The sequence below is a fragment of the Cygnus atratus genome, chromosome 1 (assembly GCF_013377495.2).
Source record: "Cygnus atratus isolate AKBS03 ecotype Queensland, Australia chromosome 1, CAtr_DNAZoo_HiC_assembly, whole genome shotgun sequence".
Lineage (NCBI taxonomy): Eukaryota > Metazoa > Chordata > Aves > Anseriformes > Anatidae > Cygnus > Cygnus atratus.
The window spans coordinates 38,718,381-38,744,868 of record NC_066362.1 but is presented as its reverse complement, the minus strand read 5'-3'; the positions used below and the strand labels follow the sequence as shown (position 1 = coordinate 38,744,868).

The 26,488-nt window shown below is 40.2% G+C and overlaps 1 protein-coding gene across 2 annotated transcripts; it reads left to right on the top strand.

Annotated features, from left to right (window-relative positions):
• The first annotated feature begins 1,096 nt into the window (after positions 1-1,096).
• On the top strand, positions 1,097-22,183 carry TSPAN8 (tetraspanin 8). Of its 2 annotated transcripts, XM_035544123.1 has the most exons (10): positions 1,097-1,406; positions 2,270-2,389; positions 6,407-6,476; positions 10,302-10,364; positions 13,016-13,144; positions 13,753-13,827; positions 13,913-14,020; positions 17,178-17,318; positions 19,216-19,299; positions 21,893-22,183. In XM_035544123.1, the coding sequence occupies exons 2-10, from the start codon at positions 2,358-2,360 to the stop codon at positions 21,944-21,946; spliced, it is 756 nt and encodes a 251-aa protein (XP_035400016.1). In that variant the 5' UTR covers positions 1,097-1,406; positions 2,270-2,357; the 3' UTR covers positions 21,947-22,183. The 2 variants fall into 2 exon arrangements, with proteins under 2 accessions (XP_035400016.1, XP_035400017.1); XM_035544124.2 differs by lacking the exon at positions 2,270-2,389 and having other exon boundaries at positions 1,158-1,406.
• The last annotated feature ends 4,305 nt before the right edge of the window (positions 22,184-26,488 follow it).

Below are 26,488 nucleotides of genomic sequence, written 5' to 3'. Positions count from 1 at the left end.
GTTTGATAATACACTTGCAGGCTAGATAGTGAAACCCTTACTGACACTGATTAGCATGTTAATCCATGATGATTCAAAATCTCATTTTGAAACCAACAGAATATTTAAAACCCAGTGACATTTAGCTGAAATAAATTCTGACCAGGCCCTGGGAAATAGGAAATCCCTGACATGAGCCTTACATAAAAGAACAGCTTAGTTCATGAAGTACGTAAACGAGCAAAAAGGATGTTTTTGCAGCCAAGAAAGCTAGTGGTGAATGAAAAGGTCTGGGGAGGGGGTGAGGTGGAAAGAGAAATGTGTGGGTTAGATAAGTGACTTTTTTTGTACTTACAGTCTTCTCTTATTTTAATATGAGCCAAATATCAATGAAAGCTTAAAAATATGCATTTCAGAGAGTTTTCAGATGAAAGACTTAGGAGAAAACTGGCAGCATAAGGGAAGAGGAGGCTGCATCCTTTGGGAGGAAAGCGGATCAGAGGCAGACCTGCTGCACGAGGTTTGTTTCTGGTGGAAGAGCTGTTGCTTTAGGGGAAGTGAGAGTGTTTGAGATACTAGACCCTGCTAAAGCAGGAACATATGAGCGATGCTGGCACCAGGCCACAGAGCGCCTGGATAGGAGTCCAGCACTGGAGCTTGCTGGGGATTTTCTGATGAAACTGTTTTGTCAGAACAGAAACCTTTTTGTGGAGACATATCCCCATTTAAACTCCCTCTCCTCGCCAGGGACAACATTTGCAATGCTAACATGAAAAGTCTGGTCAGAGGGAGGGAGTGATGCACCCTTGACCTCTTGGCCAACACACTCACATGGAGTCCTGGTCCAGAGAGCACCTTCTGGGGTGAGGGGTATTTCCACACCACCTTTAACCGGGCCACACGCAGAAGGGAGATCATCAGGTTAACCCAGCTACGTATTTCCTAGCCCAGAGCTGTGACCGGTATGGACCACAGCAGGATTTTCTTGCTCCTGAGTGTACAGACATGGGTTGGACATCCAGGTTTGCTTTGATGGTCAGGCTACTGCTTCTTCTGAGCTGTGCTGCTCAGCAACTCGTGTTGGGATGTATCATTTATATAAACAGTTTACAGTTTTATTGGCTGGAGTGCAAAGGAACATAGTCATCATGAAAAAAAGAGGTTATGCTGTTAGTGACTACGAGCACTAACCACTTAAAAGTGAAAGGCAGAGCTCTAATAGGTGAGAAACCGGTTCCTACTGTGCCACTTACAGCAGCCCAGTTCACTCATATAGAGCTTTGGAAACCAAGGAGCTCCAGATCCTGCTCTGGGCAGCAACTTGCTTATCCTCACAGCAGCTCAGAGTGCAGTAATAGGAGGAGAAGAGTGGGGAGAAGAAAGCAACACTGTTTGGTACTGAAGGAGCACAGAGGACTGCTTTCCAGGTGGGTTCTAGCTTGCTCTAAACTGGAACTGGTGTAGTTGGGGGTATGTGCTGCTGAGCTGCTGTGGGTCTGGCCTGTTTTCATTTCTATTTTAGGATAACATAAATCATTCCCTAGCAGTTCCTAGTCATCTCCAGAAGCTGTGAAAACACCCTAGACAGCTGACTCAACCAGCCACATACACGCCTAACACTGGTTGAAAATATCCTCATATCTTTTTCTTTATCATGTGGTCAACTGTAGGATCAGTCTTGGTCTCAACCATAGTTATCTAACACGTCACAGACCAAAAAAAAAAGTTGCAAAAAATGTATCTGCTTACAGTTTTGTCCATCACAAGTCAGCTACTAAAAATCATGAGAATGGTGTAAGATTCATATGATTAAGCACAATACTGTTCTCTTGTTTCTTCTAATTTTTCTTCAGCCTTTGGACTTTCCAGGCATATTTCTGTTTGTCTTTCCACCCTTACCCTTCATCTCAAGGCTGTTTTAAAATGAGGGTGAAGAATTGTACGTTTTTGACTCTGTGAGCTGAGTATAAACTCGCTGTCCAAGTCAGTGCTGCATATATTCCAACATTCTCCATAAATATGACCTGTTAAGGTGCTGTAGTATTTTGCTAAGAGTCAGACAAGACTATACTTCAGTTTTATAACTGAGGTATTGCTGGCTCTTAAGGTATTGCAGTAAGATCTCTTATTTGCTATAGCTGAACTCAAGATGTGAGGCGTAGAAGGCCGACTGCAACCTCAGTCAGACCCAGTATTGCAAATGCCTCCAAGGACAAAAACAGAAGCTCCAATTTTCCATTGTTTTTGAATGTGATTGCCCTACCATTTGGACTGCAAAATTCTTCTTTAGGCAGTGTTCCCTGATTAGAAATGCTGTCAAGACTGATGACGTGCAGCACCGTTTCACTTGGCGTGGGTGAGCAACGCATTGTGAAGGAATGGAAAGGAACTTTGCATCTCAGGGCAGCAGGTGAGGTTGCGAGATAAGTTATCCCTTCTGCTGAAGGACGGGTGCTGCAACAGCCTGAGATCAGACTCTGCACAGTCTCCATAGACTGTCCCTGCTGATTCAGGGGATCCAGAGATCAACTGATCTATTTCAGGCTGCAAGCTCCACGTTGCAATCAGTTCTCACCCACCTTTCCTGTTCTCTTCTGTCACCGTGATGAACAGTAATTCCAGCAGCAAACACACTTTTATATTCACTTTCCACATCCCACTGTTCAAATAACTTGCTGCTATCACATATAAACTGTTTCTTCAAGTCTGGACCTTACGGGATAACTGGCTGCATGGTGAATCTCCTGATACGGGCTTTGGTCACTTGGCCTGATCATGGAGGGGCACCTCACAAGAGAAGTGAAGGCTGTAGAAAAAGATGAAAAAGGCAGAATTTTTTAGGTTGGAGAGAAGGAGGAAAGACACATGGCAGAATGATATGCTCGCATCTGCATATGCTTATGTCTATTATTTTTTAGAAGAAAATGGGCTTTCATACATAAACCCAGAGAGCTGTGAGGATGGTATTGCAGGAAAAGAAATGTGCAGAAGAGAGCTTGGAGAGGTAAAAGAGGCCTGGGGAAGCTGGTTTTGGGATGCTATGCCCAGGAAGAATGGCTCAAAGTGAGGAAGAGCTCGGAGGAGAAGGAGGATGAAAGCATTATAATACAAGCTGTAGCTGCTTGGGAAGTCTCAAAGGGGAGGTGCCTTACTCTGGGTCCGTGACAGGTATACTGTCATTTTTTTCCACCAGAATATCCCTGTCGCTGCCTGCTCCCTTGCATGACGCAGAGGGCAAAGTCTGCACGTTGTCACAGCTCCCCCATGGTGGCGAGGAGCTCCAGGCGCTGTGTCAGAGGCTCCCACCCTGCGCTGCACCCAGGCTGTGCGCCGACAGTGCCACGAGGAGGGGCAGAAGGGACGGGGGCTCACAGCTGCTTTGCCTCCCAGCAGCTTGTGCCATGGGCTGTGAGGCCAGGATGGCATATCCAGTCATCTCAGCAGCTAGCGGAGAGGTAGCAGGAACAGTTGTGCATATGCAGTCAAATACTGGTAAGGATTTACAGGCAACATTTCTCCTGCCTTTGCTGTCATTCACCAGTCTCTGCAAGTACCTGCATAAGCTTGCAGAACAGGCAACTCATCTTGTAGGCACAACCACAAACGTGAACCATGCCACAGTCCCCCTTCTTCCCTTCTTCTCCAAGATGTATAGAAAAGCACCATGCTGCCAGGAAATAAGAAACAGTCACTCGTACAGAACATTTAACTTGAAAACTTGTCACTTGATGGGAACTGGTTGTATGACTTTAATCTTAGATGACATTTTTACTTCAAATACTATTAAATATAGATATGAAACATAGGAATTGTGGTAATTTCAGATACTGGGTTTCTATTCGGTAGCCACACTGGGAACCCATTAGGATATATATTTAATTTTGATATTATTTCCTATTTCCCATCTTAGGAAAGGAGCAACTACCAGGTCCTAAGAAGGTCTATTTTTGCGTTTTCCAAAGAGATCAGTAAATATGTAAAATGTAGATATTTTCTTTATAGTTTAGGAGGCACTGTGATCTTACCAAATCTTTCTTGTGGTTAATGTTCAGTAAACAGATTTAAAAAAAAAAAAAGAAGGGAAGAAAAAGAATATCCTAACAGTTCTAGGAAATTACTTCAGCATCTACAGCCATAAGTATAAATTGTAATGAAAACAGGTTTCAGATCTAAATCGTGTCTGTTCTCCACTGTTTAAATTTCCTAGACTGAACCAGATTCTCTGCTGTGCTGGTCCTGCACCTCCTGATGGATGCTGAGGAGAAGCGACATGGGGGTCCCTGACCCGGGCAGCCTGGGTCCTCCAGTACCACACTGGGGGCCCCTCCGTGGCGGTGCTGGTGCTGGCCCCTGCCCTGCCCAAAATCCAAGGGTGCTGTGAAGTGATGCAGGGAGGTGGACAGCAAGTGGGCCGCTTGCAGACACTCTAGTCTTTGCAGACCGGCTCTTTATGCAGGGCCAGTCTGTGGATGCTCGTCCTTGCCTCCTATAGCATTGCAACCCTTGCACCATTTATCTCCAAAATCTCTTCCTGAATGCCTGGGTTAAGTGTTTTGCAGAAAACAATGCTACAACTCAAGACTTCTTTAATGAGCACCTACTGTGCATGACGACTTAGAGCTGTGCAGTTTTGGGTACAAAACGTTGTTCCTGAACTCTGCCTACAAAAACCTTGGTTTACTACAACTGCATGGTCTGGCTGCAGACTTACCTGTTCAAGTCCTGTGTCATCTGTGATTCTCTTATTACCTTTCATGGCCCTTTGCATACAATTTTATATGGCCCTTTAAACTCTTCTTGTGATTCATCTGTGACTATGGCATCTCTCCATAAAGACACCCACGTTTCTCAACTTACTTATTTGTTGAGTGCTTTAGATCTAAACCATACCACACAGTTGTTTCTCCCAATCCTTACAAAATCTGTATTTCATGAGTGCAATTATTTTTAGGAACATTCTCAAATTCAGAGTGGATGTGGATATTGCGAAATAAACTAGTCAGACAGCCGATCTCCTAGGGTTAGAAAAAAAGAGTATTACTCAAAAAGGAGCCCAGAAAGTTAAAGGCAGGTATAAAGTCAGTTCTTAAAAGTGGGAATGGTTGCATCTGTTTTAAAAGAATTAGAGAAAGCAACTGAAGGGATTCCAACATCACACCTTCACTAAAAGTCGGGTTAGAGAGCAACCAAAGGAAACAGCTCTTAGTGTAGATTTTTCTTTTTTTTTTTTCTCCTGTGGATCCTAAAAAATCCAGGCTCTAAGTCACATCTTTTTGTCACCATCTACAGGTGTGTTATATAGTAACATTTTCCTTTATTTTTTTTTTCAAATACAGACAGCAGCATCGAAGAATGAGAACCAACAGTAAAAGGCTAAAAATTGGGCTTGGGCAAAGGGGTTTAATAAATCACATCTGTCCAGAAAGTCCTTAATCTCCCCTGTTTAAATCCTTTGTGCTCACCTGCAAAATAAAGCTTCTTTTTTATGATGAACCCAGGGGAACCTGTGTCTGACCCTCATCCCTCCAAGAACTAGTCTATTGGGCTTCTCCAGAAAACAGGCTGACAGAAAAGACAGAGCAATTACACATTTATACTCCCCTCACGATTTCTAGTTTGAGGAGCACAAAAGAAAACAAACAAGACATAAAACAAAACTAATGAAACAGGTTTATTGCCTTGCCTTCTGGGACAAATGGAGCTCCCGTTGCCAGGAGGCATCCTGAATCTCACACCAGAGCTGTGGTTGCTGTGCTGGGGCTCACAGCACTTTAGGAAACCTGCATGGCAGGCTGTTTTGTGCACCATGGTGCTCAGGTTCCTGGGGTGCTGGTTTGGTGAGGAAGAGATAAAAATAGACAGCAAGAGGGAGGAAATGGCTGCAGGTTCCTTACCCTTCTTCTGTGGGGGTAAAACAAACTTACTCCTTTTTTTCTGTCTGAATGTCTGCAGTGGGACTCCAAACACCACTGAGTGAATTTTGGCAATGATCTGTGGACAATGAAAGAGTAAATCCTGTACCTTAAAAGCATTAAGAAATGCATTAATTTCCATGTCATAAAGGAAGCACATCTGTAAAACTTCCCTTCCCCTTGAAACTATTGCTCTTGCTGCACTATCTATTTACTCACAGGGTGTAGGACGAGACTAACAGCACCATTAAAAAGCACACCTCACAAAGACGCAAGGAGAGTCTGGAGACTCAGTGATAACACCTGGTATTGCTTCCCCAGTGCTCTGGTTAATATTTACCTGTGCTAAACTGTTTAAATAACTGTAGATGCCTGGGTCACAATTTTTGCTTTTAGTAGCAGAGTGCAGTGTATTTGATGCGGTCTGAGACATTTCCTGAAGAAACAGGAACAGTCACTCTATTGAGGTCAAACCCTTAAGAAAGGTTCTTCTGCAATTTTCATTTTTGTCTCAGCTTCTTGAAAATGGCGGGTGTAAGCAGCTGCATGAAGTACTCCATGTTTGTCTTCAACTTCTTATTTTGGGTAAGTTGGTGTTTAAATTGTTATTAGTGACGCATGAAATGTGTTCAACATTATCCAAATGCTGTAGCTGAAGAAATTGTAAATAAAATAGAGCATAAATGGAACCAGAGTATGGTTCTAAATCAGGGAGAGGAGAATGTTTAATTTTTGCCCTTCCTTTGTATTTTTCTTACAAAAAAAGCCTTCCCTCTACATTGAAAAGTAGAACAGATGGGTCTCCATCTCCCTGCCTGCAATGTGCCCCTTATGTCAAGGGAAATCACTCATTTCAGTCAGAAGATAACAGACTCTACATTATCTTAACGTGCATTGTTCTCTTGTGTTTTTTTGTATCCTGTTTGTATTCAAACTGCATAATCCTGAAAGTGTAATTGCAACAGAAGATAGGGAAATACACTTGTATTTTTAGCCTCCTAATTGATAAATCGTTTTCATATACTTCTTTGTGGTTCTTAGCTTTATGCTCAGTGTCATAATTAGTTTCTGATGGTTGACTGTACATTTTTGGAAAATGGTATGGGCTGGCAGCGCTGCCGAGAGCTGTACTGAAACGATCAGCTTTCTCCAGCATACATAGGAAGGTGGTTCCTGCCCTATGCCCAGCACAGGACAGCAGGCAGCTTTCTGAGAGTAACTTGAACCCTGTTTGCCTATTTGTCACATCTCGGCTAGTTTGCAAGAGTTTCAGGTCCTGGAAGCTCTGAAAAGCTTTGAGTTAAAGATAATTTCTGTAATGGTTCAGCCTCACTGTCAGCTTTCCTACCATAATTTTGTCAAGTTCACCAGAGGTTCGCTGAAACCGGATGCAAAACTGCTAACCCCAGTATGTCTGTTGGCTCAAGGGACATATTCTGAGTGAAAAGGTGATAGAATTCAGAAAGGTTCACAAACAGTAGTCGTAGAAATTTTGTGGCTAGCCAAAGTGAGAAGAATTAGCAAAATTCTTTGATCTCTTGTGGACCTCACAAAGAAACTCCTAACAGGCCAGTAGCTGTCAGGACTGGCCCCCACTTTTCTTCCTCCACCTCTACCAAGGCAGATTGAAAATATATGGCAGCCTAAGCCTCCAGGGACTGCATGGATTTCTGGGGAGAAGACCCAGGATGTGATCCTGGAGGAGTCCTGAGAGTTCAGGAAAAAAGCAGCATGGAACAAACTTCCCAAGACCGTGTTTTTGCAAAGGCAGGAAAATCTGCACTCTGTTCTGGGGAAGAAAATGCTGAGAGCATTTGCTGTGCATACGGCAGCCTGGATGAGACAGAGGAGGACACAAATGCAGTTATAATGACTTATTTTAAAGAAAGGTGCTTAGTACTACCAAGATGGGGAAGAAGAGGTGTGGTGCAACCAGCAGTACACGCAGGTGGAGTACAATGAATCTGAATTCTTTGAATAACACTCCCTTCTCTAATCCCTGGAAATCATTAAATTGCTGTGGTAAAGGACAGGGAGCAGTGGTGTCTTCACAGCTGCTGCTTCCACTCCCTGGTGCACAAGGCAGTTGGGCAGGTGGAAAGTTAAACTGATAGTGGGAAATGAAGGTGACTTTCATCTCAATTAGATAACAGCAACGGCTGAAAGTTTATCTGGAGTCCTTTTGTTTTAACCCCTTTGCAATCTCTCTGGATTGCCCCCTTCTGAGGGCCTCAGGAACAGGCTTTTTAGTCTTCTTATGCCTTTTTCTTAGCAGCTCTTACAGTATATCCTTGAGTGTCTAAATTCTGGAATAGGCTAAGCCAGATCTGCAAAGTGGCTTTTACTTCGCTCTCCTTGGCCCCATGAGTTGTGTGCCCTCAGGAATTCCCAGCCCTGGCATTGGGCTCTGGAGCACCCACAGAGCTTTGCATTTTCCAGTCTGGTGAAAGAAAGCTAAATTTTATTTTAAGGAAAACTAATAATTAGGATGGAGTACTGCAACAATCATGCAGTGTTCTATTTTGACTCTTAGGGAACAGAACTTTTGATTTGTAATTTCAATGATTTTCTTTGTGTTTTCATGTATACTTCGTATATGATGAAAATAAACAGAAACAAAACATTAAAATCTTATTGAAACGGAGCATTTGTATGAGTCTAAAGCAATTTTATTTTCTATATTTAAAACATATATACCATAGTGGAAACTTCAATTTAAAATGATATTCTTTGGTTTTTTGAATGGAGGAAATAAATATTGTAGCATCCCCATCTGATTGGTAAGTTCCTGTACATTCAGATTTACTTACTTCTACTACTGTGCTGTATTTTTTTGGGAGGTCCTAAATAATGAATAAGTCAGTGGGCCAAATTCTGTTTGGGTTTGCAGCAATAGCTGCTTCAGTGGAACTTTTCACATTAGCAAGCCCACGTTGTCTGGTGCATAGCCACATGGTTCACACAGTGCTGCTGAACAAGACCCAAATACAGAGTCATATGATACCATCAGTTTCTAGGCAGATTCAGTGGGATTCAGATTATTTCAGTGGGGAGTTCTAGTTAAATTTGATAACATGATATAGCTGTCATCGATTGTACAACTTTCTTTTTCATGTGTAAAACGTACTTATAGGAGCTTTACTTAGAACAGAAAAATGTGTGGTACTCATGTCTGAGGGCTGGCTGTGTTCCATATTAAATAATCTGCTAAAGTCGTTATGGTCTTTGATGATGAATATTATATGAAACCTTTTTGCAGGAAAGTATTTTTGAGGAAAAAAAGTCTTAAACGTGTAGAAATAACTCTTTTAATTTTAAAAGGTCCCAGTTTTCATGGGAAGCTCATAACCACAGTTTAGAGCCATTTCTGACTTAACCATTAAAGACATACAGGAAGATAATTCTGAATCTGACTAGACTTAGGTCCTCAGTGATTTCTCTTTCCTACCAGTCCTCTCAAGTTGCTCACATAATTACATATGATTAACCTCTAAAATTACCTATCTGCCATACCTGGTAATAAAGAGAAATTCTGTGTGAGAATCATCATAAACAAGGTAAGGAACACAGTGGCTGGAGCATAGTGGAACAGTACCTCAAAGATCAACAAAACTGGAGAACAACTGGTGATTAAGGAATATGTCTGGATCTGGGATTCATCCACCCTGACTTCAACATCTTAAAGCAAATCATTCTGGGCTTCTTTTTAAGTTGGTAGTGTCAATGGGTCATTTAACTCATCTGAGGATATGTGTCCCTGACAGGTCAGAGGAGCTAGACTTAGATGTTTATCTTTCATGTGCACAAGATGAACTAAAGTTGTCTTCTATAAAAATATAATGGAAATAATAACTACCACAATGTGCACTTTACAGGAGGAATATTCTAATAGCTCGAGATGGCCAAATATTGTTGCAACAAAGAAAGCAGGAAGATTTTATTTAGAACTTTTCCTAATTGTTTTACCATAGAGAATATTTCTAAAGATATATGTCCTGAAAAATTCTAGAAATAACAGTTGTACCAACATCCCTTATCAAATCTTTCATTTCCATTATACAGGAAACAGTGTTCTTTACAGTCATGTTATATACATACTATAGCAATTTATAGTCGTCTCTCATCTGACAGAATTTCTGTGTACTTACAACCACATGTATAAATCATCAAGGAAATGATGATTCCTCTGGGGAAGAAACATCAGGGCTTTGGTGCATAACTGAAGGTTTAACTACCCTTATGAAGTTTCCTGGATATGAATCAATATTCTGTGCTCTAGCAATTCATGTTGCTTTCATTTTGCCAAAGAAATTATTTCAGAATTTTGGCCAGCATCTGGTGCTATTTGGATGCTGAACTTTAATCTAAAATTGTTGATCTTTCTAAATAGTCTTTATTTTTTTCCCACAGGTGTGTGGTTCAGTTATTTTGGGAGTCTCTATATGGATACGTGTTAGCAAAGATGCTCAGGAGGTAAATGCATGCGATAATATCAGTCTCATTTAAAATGCAGAAGCTACTATATAGACTTTAATTTCCCAACTTAATTTCTGCAAATGTGTTCTGCTTTCACTGGGGTGGTTTGTGTGGGTAAAAATGGATGTATTTTATGACGTTTAAGATTAAACAAGATGGTGCGGGTAGTCAGATAAAGTGATCGATGTAAGCACAGACATGTAATGACAAGAAGTGTCTTCCAGTGTTACTAATCTAAGTTCTTGCAGATGCACGGTGATTTCTTTTTAAAATGTGGGTCTCTTTTTCCTCTGATGAAAACTAATGATGGTTTTGTTATTGATTTCAGTGCTAGAGAGAATAAAGAGGAGCCATGAGCCTCTTAGTTTTTTCAGTGTCCTTCCCCATTAGAATAGTATAGTCGTATATATTTCTAGAGTTACTTCTATGTATTTTTAGGAAATATTTTTACTTTTCTCACTATCTTCAATAACATAATAATTATTTTCTCTGTAACTTTGAAAGGGAACAAGATTTTTTCTCTTCTATTTTCAGTGACTCCCTAAAAATGTCTTACCCTTTTTCACTCATGGAATTATTTTTAAAGAACAACAGATCTTTACTCAGGATTTAAACATAATGCAAATAGCCTTCGTGGAGGGGAGAAGAAAAATCCCTGAGTTCCCCTCCTGGATTTTATCTGGGTTATTAAATTACTTCAGATTTTATGACTTTCCTTTTCTGCAAAGCTACAGAAAATACAATCTTGATGAGCCCTTGATCTTGCATAAATGCACCAGAGGATGGTCCTGTTGGTGCAAAGGCTCTTTGGCCTTGTGGGCCTTGCCAGCCTTTTGCCAGCTGTGCTCCCAGTGGCACTGATATCTTAATTACAGCATGTTTTCCATTCACATAAAGAAATGAAGCTGATTCTACCATTCCTCTGGAAGGTGCTGTGCAATCTTTGTATGATGATGCTTTGTTATGCTAACAGGAAGAGCAATCTGACTCTGAGGTTTAGGCAGTGAATTTCTTTTGCTGAATTTGAAACACATAAATGTAAATGAATTTGAAAATTTAATTTGCATACTTTAGTTTCCAAAATGGATTTCTGGCTGTAGAAGTGAAAAAATGATCAAGTGTTACATAGAAGCATTTTTTTCCAGCTCTCAGATTGAGCCTTTAGGTTAGATTAAGCTGCAAAACTTCTGATCGCTCCTCTGCTTCTCTACCGCAATCCATCAGTAAAGAAAAATACTTTTTAATTCGGTATATCTGGAACTAAAAGGATGTTGGAAATAAGAAGATAGCTTTATATATTTCTTCTATTTGGCTGATGATGTTGTTGCCCTTAGCCAGTCCCAGATGTCTCATGTTTTGCAGTGGATGCACGTAAGAGAACTCAGTTCACAGTGACATTGTGATGTGTCATTATGGAGAGTTCTGCCATGTCCTGCTGTGGAAGAAGAAGAATGATGTGTTTCACTCCTCGATCAACATTTTACAGAAGCTAAAAATGCCATGCTTGCTAGATGACCATCTCTAGTATCATGGTTCAGATAGTGCAATGGAGCTTGGAAAACCATAACCATTATTATTCTTATTTTTGGAAAGCTTTCCTATTCAGAAAAGTACACTTAAGTGTGTCCCAAGCTGGCTTCCTGAAGTGACTCTTGTTACTCCACAAAAACTGTGAATTAAGAATTGGGACCAAAATTGAAAGTATTTTCTTGCTATTTTTGCCTCTATGCAGGCAAAGATCCCATTCAAATCCAATGTATGTTTTGCCTGAGTAGTAATTGAAGAGACCATAAGGATTTGGCTGTAGATGAACAAAGCTTTCTAAGAATAAATAGCAGGAGTTTCAGTCCTACTTTGAAGGGGAAAGAACAACATATTCCTAAAATTATACTTGTCTATATACCTTTGTAATTTCCATCAGAAGATAAACATGACAACTTCCAGACGTTTTTGCTAATCTTGGCACCAGCCACATTGGAAAATATTCTTTGAACATTTCTCTCTATTTTGGCCCTTGGCCTTAGTCCTTCTGTGGGAACTGAATAATTTGATATTTAATAATAATGAGGTATACGAACTGTTTAGTTGAATGTCCCACACATCAAAATATAGTCCTCATCTCTGATGGAATTATTAGAAATCATGCCCAAAAATAAAGAAAAAGAAAGCTGCCTTGGAAAAATATATCGTTCTCCATTATATCCAGCATCACTCAGAAACGTGTTCTCTTAGGAACAGTCACAGAGTACATTCATGGACTTCTAATGACAGACAGAGGTTTTGTTTCTTTAACATTTGGTTAATGTAAGAGAGATTTTGAGTTAATTTTGCTACTTCTAGCAAAAAGCAAAGATTTGTCAACTGAAAATGAACTGAAAGCTATTTTAAAGATGAGATTTTTATTTACTATGTAAAGTTGACTTTCATCCCGTGCAGAGACAAAGACTGTGAAGAGACACCACCAGGCTCTCCAACAAAAGGTTTAAGAAGGGATGTTAGCGGTTTGTTGATTCAAGGAACAGAATTTCTCCATGGTTGCACATCAGTATATTTATCAGTTATTAAATAATTTTCCTGTTTTGGGAGATACAGATGTTTTTCAGGGGAGTTTCTTGCAGCTGCAAGATTTTTTTTTCCTCTCTTTTCAGGAGTTGGGCATAGACAACAGCCTGTTTGCAGGGGTTGATCTGCTGATAGCTGTGGGCTCCATCATTATGGTCCTAGGGTTTCTGGGGTGCTGTGGTGCCATCAAGGAAAGCCGGTGCATGCTGCTCTTGGTAGGAAAAAGAACATTTGTCTACCTTTAACAGACCACAGATACAACTGATGTATAAAGTCACTGGTAGTATCAGATGACGATACTGTTTTTATTTAATCAAATGCTTACTTATGAGCATGTGTTGTCATCACTTACCCCACACTTGAGCCCTTTCTGAACTGAAGTGTGAAAGAAATGATGGGTGGTCTCATCAAAGAGAAGACAGGGCCAAGAGAGCCCTGACCGTGTCACTAACTTTTCCCCCACACATTCACTCCACCGGTCACCCCCCTCTATCTATCCCATTTCATCTCATAAATTCCCAGTTGCTCCCTCTGCTAGTCCTCCCAGAATGTCCTCCTTGTCCTCCTACCCAACATCTCTCACCTACAAACTGCCCATCATGCCACTGCTCCAGAGTGTGTCGTTTTGATGACTAGATGATACTAAGGCACACACTCTGTCTTGAACATCCCTTTTCTCACCCCCAAAGAAGGAAAAACTGGAACTGACTGGAACTTCAGTTTGTTCTATGAAGCACATGAAAGAATAGTATTCACTTTAAAGAAATGATAGCAACTTGGTAAAAATACGTTATAATTTTCTCTCCCTTTTGTTTCTTCCTAGTTTTTTATTGGACTGCTGCTGATCTTGATCCTTCAGGTCACAGGAGGTATTTTAGGAGCAGTATACAGATCTCAGGTACAGTATTATTCTGTATTGTCATTCAAGTCTTCCCAAAGATTTGTTTCTCCACTGAAAACTAATAAAATATTTGCACTTGCAGATTGAAACATCCCTTAACACAACTTTAATGGACAGTGTTAATTTATTGCAAAGCAATACAGAAAAAGCAAAACAATTTCAGGACACCTTCCAGAAGTTTCAGACAGAGGTAATTATGATGTAACAAAGGGTGGGGGTTGTTGCTATCTGTTCTCTCTCTAGCATTTGTCTATGCTTCATTTTACGGCTACTCTGTCATAGATTTGAATTTCACTCCCTGGGGATGGGAGAGGGTCTGACTTAAGCACAAGTTAAAATGCTGCACAGGGGGTTCTGCTCCCTTGATACAGCATGGGGTTTCCATGATGATTTCTTTGTGCAAAAGAGAAGATTCTCTTCCTGAGAGAAATGGAGCAAAGATACAAAACATGCAAGTAGATCTACTGATGTGGATTTAATTGTGTCTGAAAAAGTCCCTTTCTCTATACATACAGAGGAAGACATTCTCAATGAATCTAAATAGGATTTTCTGAAAGTTTATTTGTAGAAGAAATAGATTGGTAGCTGTCTAGATCTGTAAGTCTTAAACTCCATAAGTTTGCATCAGTGATTACAAATTCCTCAATGTGCTTGCAGAAATTATAAATTTCTTACAAGAATCAACACAACCAAAGCAAAGGTCCCCTTATTCTGTGATATGGTTGCAAGAGATTATCAATTCCTTCTTTGAGGCCATATGCTTATTACACTGGCAAGTAATACTGAAGAGCTCACAGAGTGTGCAGAGCATGCCTATAGGATTTAAAAGCCCCGTAATTGGTATTGGGCCTTAAAAAACTCTGCATGTCTTTGTATTTTCTCTTCATGGTTTTTATGTTTGCTTATTTTGTCATTCTAACAGACTGTGGTTCGCTAGAGACATTTGTGCATATGTCTGAGGAAGTATACTTCAAAGACTTGTAATTCTCTGTGGGGTGTGGTAGGATTTATGGATTCAAGTAGCTCTTAGGACCCAAGAAGTTAGGTTTGCGTCTCGGTCATAAATCTACTGCCATGAGACTGTTGTTTGATGCTTGGGTTATCAGTCTTCCACAGCTTTGGTTATGCTAGTGCAAGTTATGCATTTTCTAAAGTATATGTTTTGTTCTAGCCATGGTTACCTGAAAGGTGCAATTTGCCTCATCTATTTGGAGCAAGGTGTTGTTGCCTGGGTAGGCTGGGGTGCTGGTTTTATTCCCCTATTCCAGACTCTATCTGGGCCCCCTCAGAGCTTCAGCCACATGAACTTATTTAAGAAGTATTTAAAGATTTAAAGGCTTCTGTCTCAAGTTGGGAATAAAATATAAAACAACGCTCTCTTTCTTCTTGAAAGCAGTGAAAAAGTTTTCAGTCTCCAAAGTCCAGATCATCTTCATTTACAGAAAGTGGCCTCTGCTTGAGTTTGGATTGGTGATGGCCAGTTCTTCTATTGCCTGAAATGCCCCAGCAGCATTTCTTGACCTCCAGAAAATTTTCCTTCCCCACTCAAGCTACCATGTTTCTATTTCCTCTCAGTAGGATATGGAAGATAGAGTTACTTGGCACCTACAGAAATTAGTCTTCGTTTAAAACAAATGAAATAGGGAATGCTTAGGTGTTGACACAATGCCAGACTTTTTTACAAGACTTTTATTGACGATATTTCTAAACAAAGGGTGATATAAAAATCTGCAAACTCTGATAATATCCACCATCCCTTTCTGTCCTCATCTGAGGTCATCCCTTCACAGGTCCTCACTGAATTATTACCTCAGAGCTGGATGGCTCCTGCTCCATAGGACGGCTCTAGTCCCCCTCCAGAGCAAAGCTGTCTTTGCATCTGGCTGGACACCTGGGGCCTAGGAGCCTGCCCCACCACTGTGGGGATGGTTTCCCTTTACAAATGTCCCCCAAAATTGAGACTGACTGTTACATAAGTGCTTTGATGAGAAGGCTTCCTTCTCCTTCGTTGCAGCTTTGCCTTTTGAAGGGAAGGTGCTCCTTCAGTGTGTCCCAGCTGAGAACTGTCCAGTACCCTTTAGGCAAGAAGATTGGATAAGGAAAACTTCAGGAGTGTATTTCATTTAGAATATCGTGTTACTATGAAATCATTAAATGTATATTTTACTGTGTAGGAGCAGGGAAAGAAATGCAATAAAAAAGAGTTTTGTTTTCTCTGTACTTATATCTATTCTGACTTCTCCCACCTGCAAGGTGCCAGAAGGTAGACACTTAGCACCACCCTGATTCTAGACATCACACAGAGAACAGATTTCACCTTTTACAGTGTGTGTCCCTGTCATGCTCCCAGTAGTACCTGTGCCTATACATTGGCACGGAGTGTCTGCTGCTGTTTTTAGGGTAGGCTTAAAGAATTCTTATATCTTTGAAGGCTGCCGGTGTGAAAGGAAAGAAAGTAAGAAGCAATATTTAGGTAGCTTAAATTACTTGCACTTTTACTTCATTCTACCTCCGGCTATGTCCTATGCTTCTGAGCCAACTTAATTCTCCTGATATAATATGCAGCTACCTGGAGGGATGATTGAAAGGTGAGCAAAATGAAAAAATACAACAAACAAACATAATTACTCTATTAATTTTTAAATAGACCAGGATTGTTTTATTATGTCCCACAGCCTTTGCTTTTATACAAAATAACATGAACATTTCCAGCTGCTTTTTAAAAGAGGGAAGATGCAAACCCAAGTCTGCGCCCCTGAGCTTTAGTGACTTGAATAAATTGGAACCTGAAGTGAAACTGCACCTGGCTTAGGTTTCACAAACCCCAAATGAAGCCCTGCCCTCCTCAGTCCATTTCTAATTTAAAGGGCTAATCATCATTCAAGGTGGTTGTTTTTCTAGATTTCACAGTTTTATGTGCCTGAATTTTACTTTTTCAGCCTGGCTTTTCAAGATGTGATTTACTGTAGATGTTACTTACCACATGCAGGTATAAGCCACAGAAAGAAGACTTGATTTTGAAAACACACAATACCCAGCATTGCTCCATGCTGTATTCTGGCACTGACAATTACTAGCTTTACAGTATATTAATGGTTTTTGAGTGCTGCATATTGAAAATTGTCTTTTTTTTTTTTTTAATTTTACTTTTTTTACCTTGTGCACTCACAGTCTTATAACTTGTATTGAAATGTAAAGGGTATTTGAGACAGGTATCAATCTGGGAAAATTTCCACATGGGAAAGGATGAAAGGAAATTGTTGTTCCTCTTGGCTTGCCCTCGTTCACTCCCCTAACAGGAATTCACTTTTTTTTTCTTCATCTTCCTGTTTCCTCTTTTCTTGCAGAACAAGTGCTGTGGTTTGGTGAATGGGCTTGCAGACTGGGGAAGCAATGTTGGTACAGCTATTAGTAGCTGTCAGTGTGAACCAAAGGACGAAGAAGCAAACCTCTGCATCCGTTCTAACAACAGATATATTTATAAAATGGTAAGAAAAATATAATGTCCCGATCTTCTTTCCAAAAACAGGTTTTAACACAGAGCTGTCTTTAGTTGCTGGCATAGTCAACAGTTCTGTCTCTTTGCAAAAAGACAAAGTTTTGCCTTCTCTTCATTAGCCAGCATTGCCCCCACACCAACTGTGGTGAAATTACTGTGCATACATGAAATATGCGTCTGCTTCCTTCTCCTGGGATGTCTCTTGTAACTGTGCACTCCATTATCTCCCAGTCTGCATGGTAACTACAGGTGAAAACTGCCATTATGGCTTTGGGGTCAGAGTATGCCTCTGGGTCAGAGCAGCACGCCAGCTACTCTGGCTCTCCTGTGGAAGATGAAGCTCCTGCCAGAGCTCATTTTGGTGGTAGACATGTTGACTCAGAGGCTTCCATAGGGCTTAGAGATAATGAAAAGCAAACTCATTAAATACAAGACCCTTGAGTTTTATAGTCCTTTACTAGAAGAAAAACACGCTCATTTTACAGGATCTACTGGTAAGGCACCTCATATGTGGTAGGCTTCCTGGAAGCATACTTAAAGTGTAATTTGCGACAACTCAGGACTTATGAAAAGCTTGTGGTAATTAATATAGTAGTAAGGCAAAAGTGCCTGGTGAATGGTTACAAAAAAGCATACTCAAAAAATGGTAGATGGGCAGCAGAAATCTCGTTTATTTCACAATTTATCTGTTTTCTTATATGGAAATTTAACTCCATACATACCAAGAAAAATATGGAAAAAGTAGTAGAAAATTCAGACAAAATACCTGCATTTTTAGAATGCTAGTAGTATGATGTTTGCCAATCTGCATCTAGTACAAAGCAGATTTTAGCAAATATCCCAAACTGATTGTGTACTTTCCTAAATGCACAGCTTCTTAGCCAGGTCCTTTCTGAACACAAATTTCCTCCCCGCGTAGTCCCACAGAAGCAAATACTGTTTTAAAGCAAGGGAACAGTCTGGTTAAGTAAAGGATGCCAGAGCCCAATCTGGAAATAAGATGTATGCAGAGGCTTTTTTGGCCACATTTTTATGTCTTTTTGGCTGCAGGCAAACCCTCAAAGGACATATGAGAAACCATCAGTGAAATTACTGCAGGTGCAAGATATCGCTCACATGAATGCACAGATTTCATGGTGGTGTTAGACGCTAGTAAAGACATTCAACTTTTGTGATCCAGGAAAAATGGTTTGAAATTTAGTGCAGTTCTGAGTCAGCTTAAATGAGAGGTTTTTAGAAGGACTGGAAGGAAAAGACCCATGTGTTTATTGTGAGGGAGGAAATATGGTGAAGGCATATAACTACGCATTATATTTGGGGGGAATGAAGTTTTAGTGTTGGAAGAGTATTGTGGTTTGATGGATTTAAGCTGTACTTGGCTTTCCCTACAGTTTGCAAAAGGAATATTGTCAATGCCTGGAGAACATGTAGGCGTTATAAGAACAGATGTATGCACTTATTAAAAAGGAGAGTAGCTCTGCATAGAACTTCAGATGTGATCACTCACTTCCTCCCAGTCCCAGGCCAAGACCACCAATCATTTGTCAAAATTAATACTTAAGTATATAAGTTTTATATCCAAATATTGTTAGTTGAGACTGATTCTAATAATAGGCTTTGAGGTCTCAAACCCAAAGATCAGATTAGTGGGAAAATGAAGTTAAATTCATCTTCATATTTGTGAAGGCAAAGGCTAGATATCTGTCTTAGGGCCCAAGATACGTATAAATGTGTTCTTTGTGTCTGTTAGCAACAAACCAGAGTAAATTCAAATAGCCTTTCTTTTACATGGAGAGCAAGAGAGAAAATATTTTAGAGGATGTGTTTCTAACAAACTTAGGATAATCTTGCTTACCTATAATTATTCATTTTGTCTTGTTTTTCAGGTTTGTAAAGAAGCAATCATCAAATACCTTCAAGACCATATGCTCATAATTATGGGGATTGCATTTGGACTGGCAGTTATTGAGGTACCAGTATACACCATTAAAATATTTAGTGGCTGACAAGCCATACGTTCTACTTAAAAATACACTGGGAGTGGAATTAAAACACCTGCTTGCTCAATTAATAGACAAGGGAGAACCACCTCTAACCTTAGCTAAACTCTCACTGTTATTTCCTATCAACAGCATACAGCTGCCAAGCTGAGGAATTCAGGTGGGACCAGACCACCCTGTTGCCTATATAAGCATATCACATGCCACTTTTTCTGCAAAGATTTAACAGGTCTGGAACCAGGCTGGGACTTGACAGTGAGCCCAGTGGATGGAGGGGTGTGCAGACTCCCAGACCCAGACAAACAAGAGGCAGAGTAGCCATTCTTCTCCTCTTCTTAGCTTAAGGAAAAAGTTATATCGTTAAACTTTGTAGTCCCTAAACTGCATATTCTTGTCATGGAGAAATTACGATTCAAAATCATTATTCAGAGGGACTAATTTAACCATCAAGATGGTGTCTGGATGTGCCTGAGTGCACAGCTGTGCTCCTCCATATACTCCGGTGTGTGAAAAAAGCAGAGCATGTGAGCTCTTTATTTTAATTGCTTCATCGTACACTGAAGACTATCACACAAAATTTTCTCCAAAGAGAGGAGAAAAAACAGTGAGGTGATCCAGCCAGCTACTTGATGAATGATAGGCTTTGATTAGGAGAAAATGACAAAGAAGCAGGGGATTTCATCATGTTGCTTTCTTTGGTCATTTTCATTCTTTTTACTATTCCTATGTGGTTTTCCTCCTCCCCTGCCCCCCTGCAGATGAATGTTTGAGGGAAAAGCAGAATGACGAAGATTGCTGTGCAGAGTTCAGTCTGTTATTCCTAACGAAAACTTCTTAACATCCTTGGCAGGGGACTGTTCCTCGTGGTATAAGAGTGGGCTAGAGCCCCAGCTCAGAAGTACACTTCCAGGAAAATAATTGTAAGCAGAGAACAGTTAGGCAGCTGCAGCACTGCGAGATGACAGGCCACTTCTTACTCATAGGCTTCACATTACATAAGGTGCTATACATGGGAGGTCAGGTCTCTTGCCTATATGTAGAGTTCATGGGGAAAATCAATGAAATATATCAATAATTAAAGAAAGACCTTTGCAAATATAATAAAGTGTAAAATTTCATATCTATCCAGAAAGTAAGTTGTAAGTCATTTTGCTGTAGTTATTGTAGTTGTGTTCGTTGTAGCCTTTAGATCATCGGCCATCATTCTTACCTTTTCTCCAGCTGGCATTTTCTGTGGCGGTTGCCTCTCTCAATCATAAAAATATTTGAAAACAAAATGAGTAAACAATATGAGGATAACAGTCTCAGCTGATACAAATTGTCAGCTGGCAATTTACACTTGTTAAAGATTTAGCCTTTCCAAAGATATTAGCATATTGTCACATCTCAAGTAACTGCAAATCAAAAGCCACATGCTTAACTCTCTCTCTCTTCTGGAAAACTCCAGATAAAAAGGCCGGGACAAGGAAAAGTACTCTTTTGTAGCCTTCCCCCTCTGCCTGCTCCATTCATGCCACTTGTGGGCTGTAAATGGTTTCAGCTCAATTTGTTAGTGGAAATGACACTGAGAAAAGAAGGACCTAGTTTCACTTGGGCACAGGTGAAAATGCGGGCATGGTACATCAAGGAAACCAAGTCAGCTGTGAGGCCATCTCCTTGCCTTACCTGTACCCACATGTTCTGTACACTCCGCAACATCTCTTCCTTAAATAAATGAAGCTTCCTTAAATAAATGAATTCATGGCTTCATAAATGTCCTTTGAATACTTTACACTTTTGGGTAACACCTTCACAGACTGGTTAATTTTAAATCCAGAAGGAAGCTTACTGACCTTCTGATCTCGTCAGCTGTCTGTAACAGGTTGTGGAATTTCACCCACTAATTCCCACCACAGAAGGTGATCCTACCAAATTTTATATCTCAAGCAATAACTTCTTTTGTGGACTCAGAGTTTCTATCTCAATCTTATTACTGATGAATATAAAACATTTATTGCATGATCATTTGCTCATCAAAAAGGTGGGATATGTACATGCATGTAAATGTACATCTGTAAACATATACACATATGCATATACAGATATACTTAAAGATGAAAAAGTGGCAGTCAAAAAGAAGAGAGATTTCAAAGAGAAACAACCCTTAGAATATGAAATGGATTCAGAAAGTTCTCCAGATTTCTTAGAAAATAAAAGATTGAATTTTTGACTGAGTTTCTTGAACTTTTGCTTCATTCACTGCTTCATTGCAGCTAAGAACTGCATTTTAAAATCCTAGAGTTACAGCGTTCCCCATCCACACAGGCAATCCATCTTTTAAACAAATGAAAGTTTTCCATCATATTTGCAATCTTACCTGTGGTACATACCGATTTCATTAAAATGGCAATATACTAAAGTCATGTTCTTTAAAGAATTACATTGGAAAAGATCTTCTGCATAGCAGATTTAGCCTGCTTGTAAGTCCAAGACATTTGCAAACAAAATGTTCCCACTGTGTATCAGTTGTATCTTGGGATTTCCAGGACTGCCAAGTAATACCAGAAATGTTTTTGTTTTCCAGATTCTTGGTTTGGGGTTTTCTATGAGCCTCTACTGCCAGATCCAGAGAAAATGAAACTGTGGAAGTGTCAGAACAATGTCAACGGCCAAATCAAAACCTTTGTAGATAGATGGATATTTGGTTTGGCACCTTCAGATAAATATACGCATGTCCCAGGCAGCTGTTCTGATGAAAACAGCACCTCCTGTGCACACAGATACTTCACAATTTGCAAAATGACCTCCTTATACTTTGTAGGATTTAATGATGTGAATGTGAATTTTATTTGCAATAAACGTCTTTGTTTGTGTTTCTGATGAGTTTATTTTGTCTGAAGATAACATTTAAGTCATGTTGAGGTTTGAGCTCTCCCTGCAGAGTGTCCACATGGCTGTCATGCCACTCGAAGCAGAGTCATCACAAACAGCCGTGTATGGTCTTGTGTGGGCTGGCTGCTCTGGGGAATCACATGCCTCAGGCAGCTTCACTTGTGGGGCAGGGTTTTTTCATTACTAGTGGCACGGGTGAGTTTGACACTGGGTTTGATATATATGGTAAGGTCTCTGTTACTTGTGAAAGGCACAGGGACTAGCTTTCTTCCAACTAGAAAACCCTTTTTGGGGGTTCCCTTTAGGGAGATTTATTCTGGCAGCTGAAATAGTCACTTATGGATCCAAATGATGTTTAGATAGCATATGGAAGTTGGATTCAGTGGCATGTGTTCTGCAAATATGCATCAAGGATGAATATCAGGTGTTCAAGGTCAGGTTGGACAGGGCCTTGGACAACCTGACCTAGTGGGTGCCATCCCTGCCCATGGCAGCAGGGTTGGAACTAGATGACATTTAAGATCCCTTCCAAACCAAGCCATTCTATGATTCTATGAAATCCAAAACAATGAGAGACAGAACTAGCACAGAAATCCTGCCAGTGAGATTCACCCAGGGTGGCCAAGGCAAGCAGCAGATTGCAACAGGAGGCATGGCTGGTCACGCTATGACAGAAATATAAAACATGCCTGCCTTTAGATCCACCAGTGCTTGCAAGCATCAGGGCTCTGAGGCACCAGCAGCCCAGGGCCCAGGACCCCATATCACCCCTGGGGCTGTCAGACCCTGCCCCAGCAAGGCTGCAGCAGAGCCTGGCTCCAGCTCTCCCCAGCCCAGCCCAGTCGCAGGCTCCATGAAGCTGGGCCTACCTATGGGCCTGCATCCCATGTAAAGATGGGATTTTAGCAGATTTCCTTGAGTGGAGACCTTTACCCATGCCTGATACTGCCCAGACTGGGTTCAGGTACAACTCACCTGCAGCAAGTTTCTGTCCCAGCACACCCAACTTTCCCTCTATCACTAAGGCCAAGATGTGAGAGCTGTTTTCAGACATTCATGCCCCCCAGGAAGCTGTCTATCTACCAGGCAGTTCTGGCACTTGCTGCTGAACCTCAGAAACTGTGCCAGAAGAATTCAAACTTTGTTGGATCAGAGCAAAAGCATGACTCCGTAACCCAGCTCTACTCTCCTGGAAGGAGAAATTCTGGCTCCTGCTTCCTCCTTCTCCCCAGACTACTTTTTTTTTCTGTGCATGTCCTACCCATAATTTGAAATCCTGGGAACTGAGCCTGATTCATACAGATCATGGGATGGTAGCTTGGATTATTACTACTGAAAAATTTTGGAGTAGAAGGGCAAAACAAAGAAAGAATTAATGTTCCTCATCCTTCCTACGAGGAGGAAAGCTCTCCTCTTTGAACACAAGACCATAGCGCCTGCCACAGAGAGCGTCTCAGAGCTGTGGATGCTTAATGGGTGGACATGAAGGGGAAATTACAGCTCACATTTGCTCCTAGAAGTAGCTAGTTTCAGTCTGCTGTAAACTGAGTGCTACTGCTATGGATTTGAGATAGGCATCAACACAAATTTCTTTGATTATAATCAAAGAAGAAAAATAAACAAATCCAGGATTTGAGACATCTCATTCTCACGTAGACGTCCAAAGAGGTTAGATGAGTCACTTGCATTGCAGATGTGTAACATTGGAGTGAATGAATCCCACCCAACAAGACTGAACTCATTAAAAATAATAGAAGCAGTCAGTGGTCAGTCAGGAAAGTGTATTAATATAATATTCCATGAGGGTGCAATGACTATTCATTGATTCACTGACCTTTCTGCTCAGTCATATTCCAGCCTCTAGGAAATTAATCCTGTTTACACTCTGGGCTAGTAGGATGAGATTCATCTTCTGTGCAGGAATGTCCTTCTCAGAGCCACAAGTCTATAGCAGAGATCCCAGCACCACTCCTTCATGGAGTCCTCTTGGTTTTCTTATCAGAGAACATACTGTGTTAGCAGCTGACTCTAAGTAACAATGGGCCGTTTTTCTAAACCCAGAAGCACTTTTTAATCATGTTGTCTGGAATCACTAAAATAGATTTTGACAATGAAACATGGACCAATAAAATCATTAGGGTTTTCATTTGTGGGGCATAAGAGAGTGATCTTTTTTCTTTCTTTTTCTTTTTCTTTTTCTTTTTCTTTTTCTTTTTTCTTTTTCTTTTTCTTTTTCTTTTTCTTTTTCTTTTTCTTTTTCTTTTTCTTTTCTTCTTTCTCTTTCTTCTTTCTCTTTCTCTTTCTTCTTTCTCTTTCTCTTTCTGTCTTTTATCCAAGGTTATGATCCTCTCAATGTTACTCAATAAAATCAAGCATGCAGGGGAAAGATACATGGCCAAGACTTCAGCATTTTGGAACAGCAAAGGGAAAAAAAAACATATTATAATCTTAAATAGTATAAGAAAAGAATGGTAGGCAGAAAGACAATGCAACCCTATTTGTTTTTAAGGAAGCTGGATCCCAAATTAGAACCGTGTCTATTTAACACAAAATGGGGATTCAACATGTGAAGGCCAAACAGCTATTTAATGGCAAAGGATAAGACATTGCACCTGGGTCAAACTATCTCCAAGTAATTATTTTTTACATAATTTAAGAGATTTTAGGGGAATGTGTTGTTCTCAGAAGGGATTGTAAGTGGGGAAAAAATACAGCATGAATAGAAAAAAGGAGTTATAGTTTATGGTAAAATGTGAGTCAGTAAAGCAATGTCAGGAATGCTATAAACAATGAAGGGAGTGTTAGTGAGTCCATTTCTGGAAACATAAAATGAAGAAAAAGAGGTAGATAAACAAAATAAATCTGATTTTGAAAAAGGATAGAAGAATGAAGCAAAACAGGGCAGGTTCACTTGAAACAAAGAATAAAGATATTGAGATTATCAAGAACCAATGGTTTGTTGCACTTAACTCTGTGTTGGGGGAATTTGGCCCTGATCCACCTTTGTATCCTGGCTGTCATGTTGAAGGCCAGTTCAACCTGTTCTTCATGCAACATGAAATATTCCCCAAATCTGGCTGGCTGTCATAGCCCCTAAGAAGCCCGTGTCACCAGAGCAGAACTGGTAGTCAAAGGGTGATGCCAGAGACAGCTGCATGGCCCCCAGGGATACCTGGACAATTAGCCCAAGGAGCAGAAACCATTGGCTTTGCCTCTGGAAAGGACACGAGGGAACAGGAGATCTGGTCCAAGTATGTTTAGAAACATAATTAAATGAGGCAGCAGTCTTTATTTTATTTTATTTTATTTTATTATTTTATTTTATTTTATTTTAATTTTATTTTAATTTTATTTATTTTATTTATTTATTTTATTTTATTTTATTTTATTATTTTATTTTATTTTAATTTTATTTTATTTTATTTTTATTTTATTTTATTTTATTTTATTTTTAATTTAGATGGGGAATTATCAGTTTAAATTCTGAAATAGGATAGAAACCACAAAACTAAAAGCCAGTTCTTCTGCACTGCTCTAAGACCTGTCCTAACTGCCTAGCCAAAGGTTTTTTTTGAGATGGGAGAACACAGCCTATCTAGGCTGATTTAGACTGGATTCAACCTTCTCCAGTTTAGAAGATATTTGACTTTGAGCTGTTTAGCTGGCCAGTTATAAAACAAATCCTTAATCGTTCTTTGGGGTCAGAACCAAAACCTACCCCTGTAAGAGTTAAGGCTGTGGAAGCCACCTGAACTCCACACCTCCAGAAGGGAAAGGAGCTGTGTCATCTGGGAAGTGTTACATTAGGACATTATTCAGGGACTAAACAGAGACTTGGATATCATCTGGCTTTAACCATGGCAATTTGATTATTCTTGATAATTATACATCAAGAGAACTGGCAGGTTTTGTCCCTACCCCTGTCAATAGCAATACTCTCATCCTTTCACTGAAGTACTCTCTTTTTGTGCAGTGGTTTGGATTAAATTGCTTTTTGTTCTGTTCAAGTCTTTCTTTTTTCAACTGAAAGCTGACCCTTGGTGTATTTTGCAAAATGCTGAGCCTGCTCAGGTTTCTTGGGGAGGCAGAGGGGTGATGTCATTCACCACTTGATAGGATTGAATCCTTTATCTATCTGAACTTGGACACTGGGGAGGAATGGGAAAATCATGCCTATCCCTTTCTTTCTCAAATCCACTTACAAATTCTTTCTCCTTGTAGAGAATAACAAGTCTCCACAGCAATATCTCCTTACCACTAGATTTTATAAACTTTGCTGAAGCAGTCC

Bases quoted from the DNA above. Each gene is read 5' to 3' on its own strand.
- TSPAN8 (XM_035544123.1), top strand. From the start codon at position 2,358: ATGGAAAGGAACTTTGCATCTCAGGGCAGCAG. The intron at 14,021-17,177 runs GTAATTATGATG...CTTTTCTTGCAG, and splicing joins TCCAGAAGTTTCAGACAGAG to AACAAGTGCTGTGGTTTGGT. The intron at 19,300-21,892 runs GTACCAGTATAC...TTTGTTTTCCAG, and splicing joins TTGGACTGGCAGTTATTGAG to ATTCTTGGTTTGGGGTTTTC.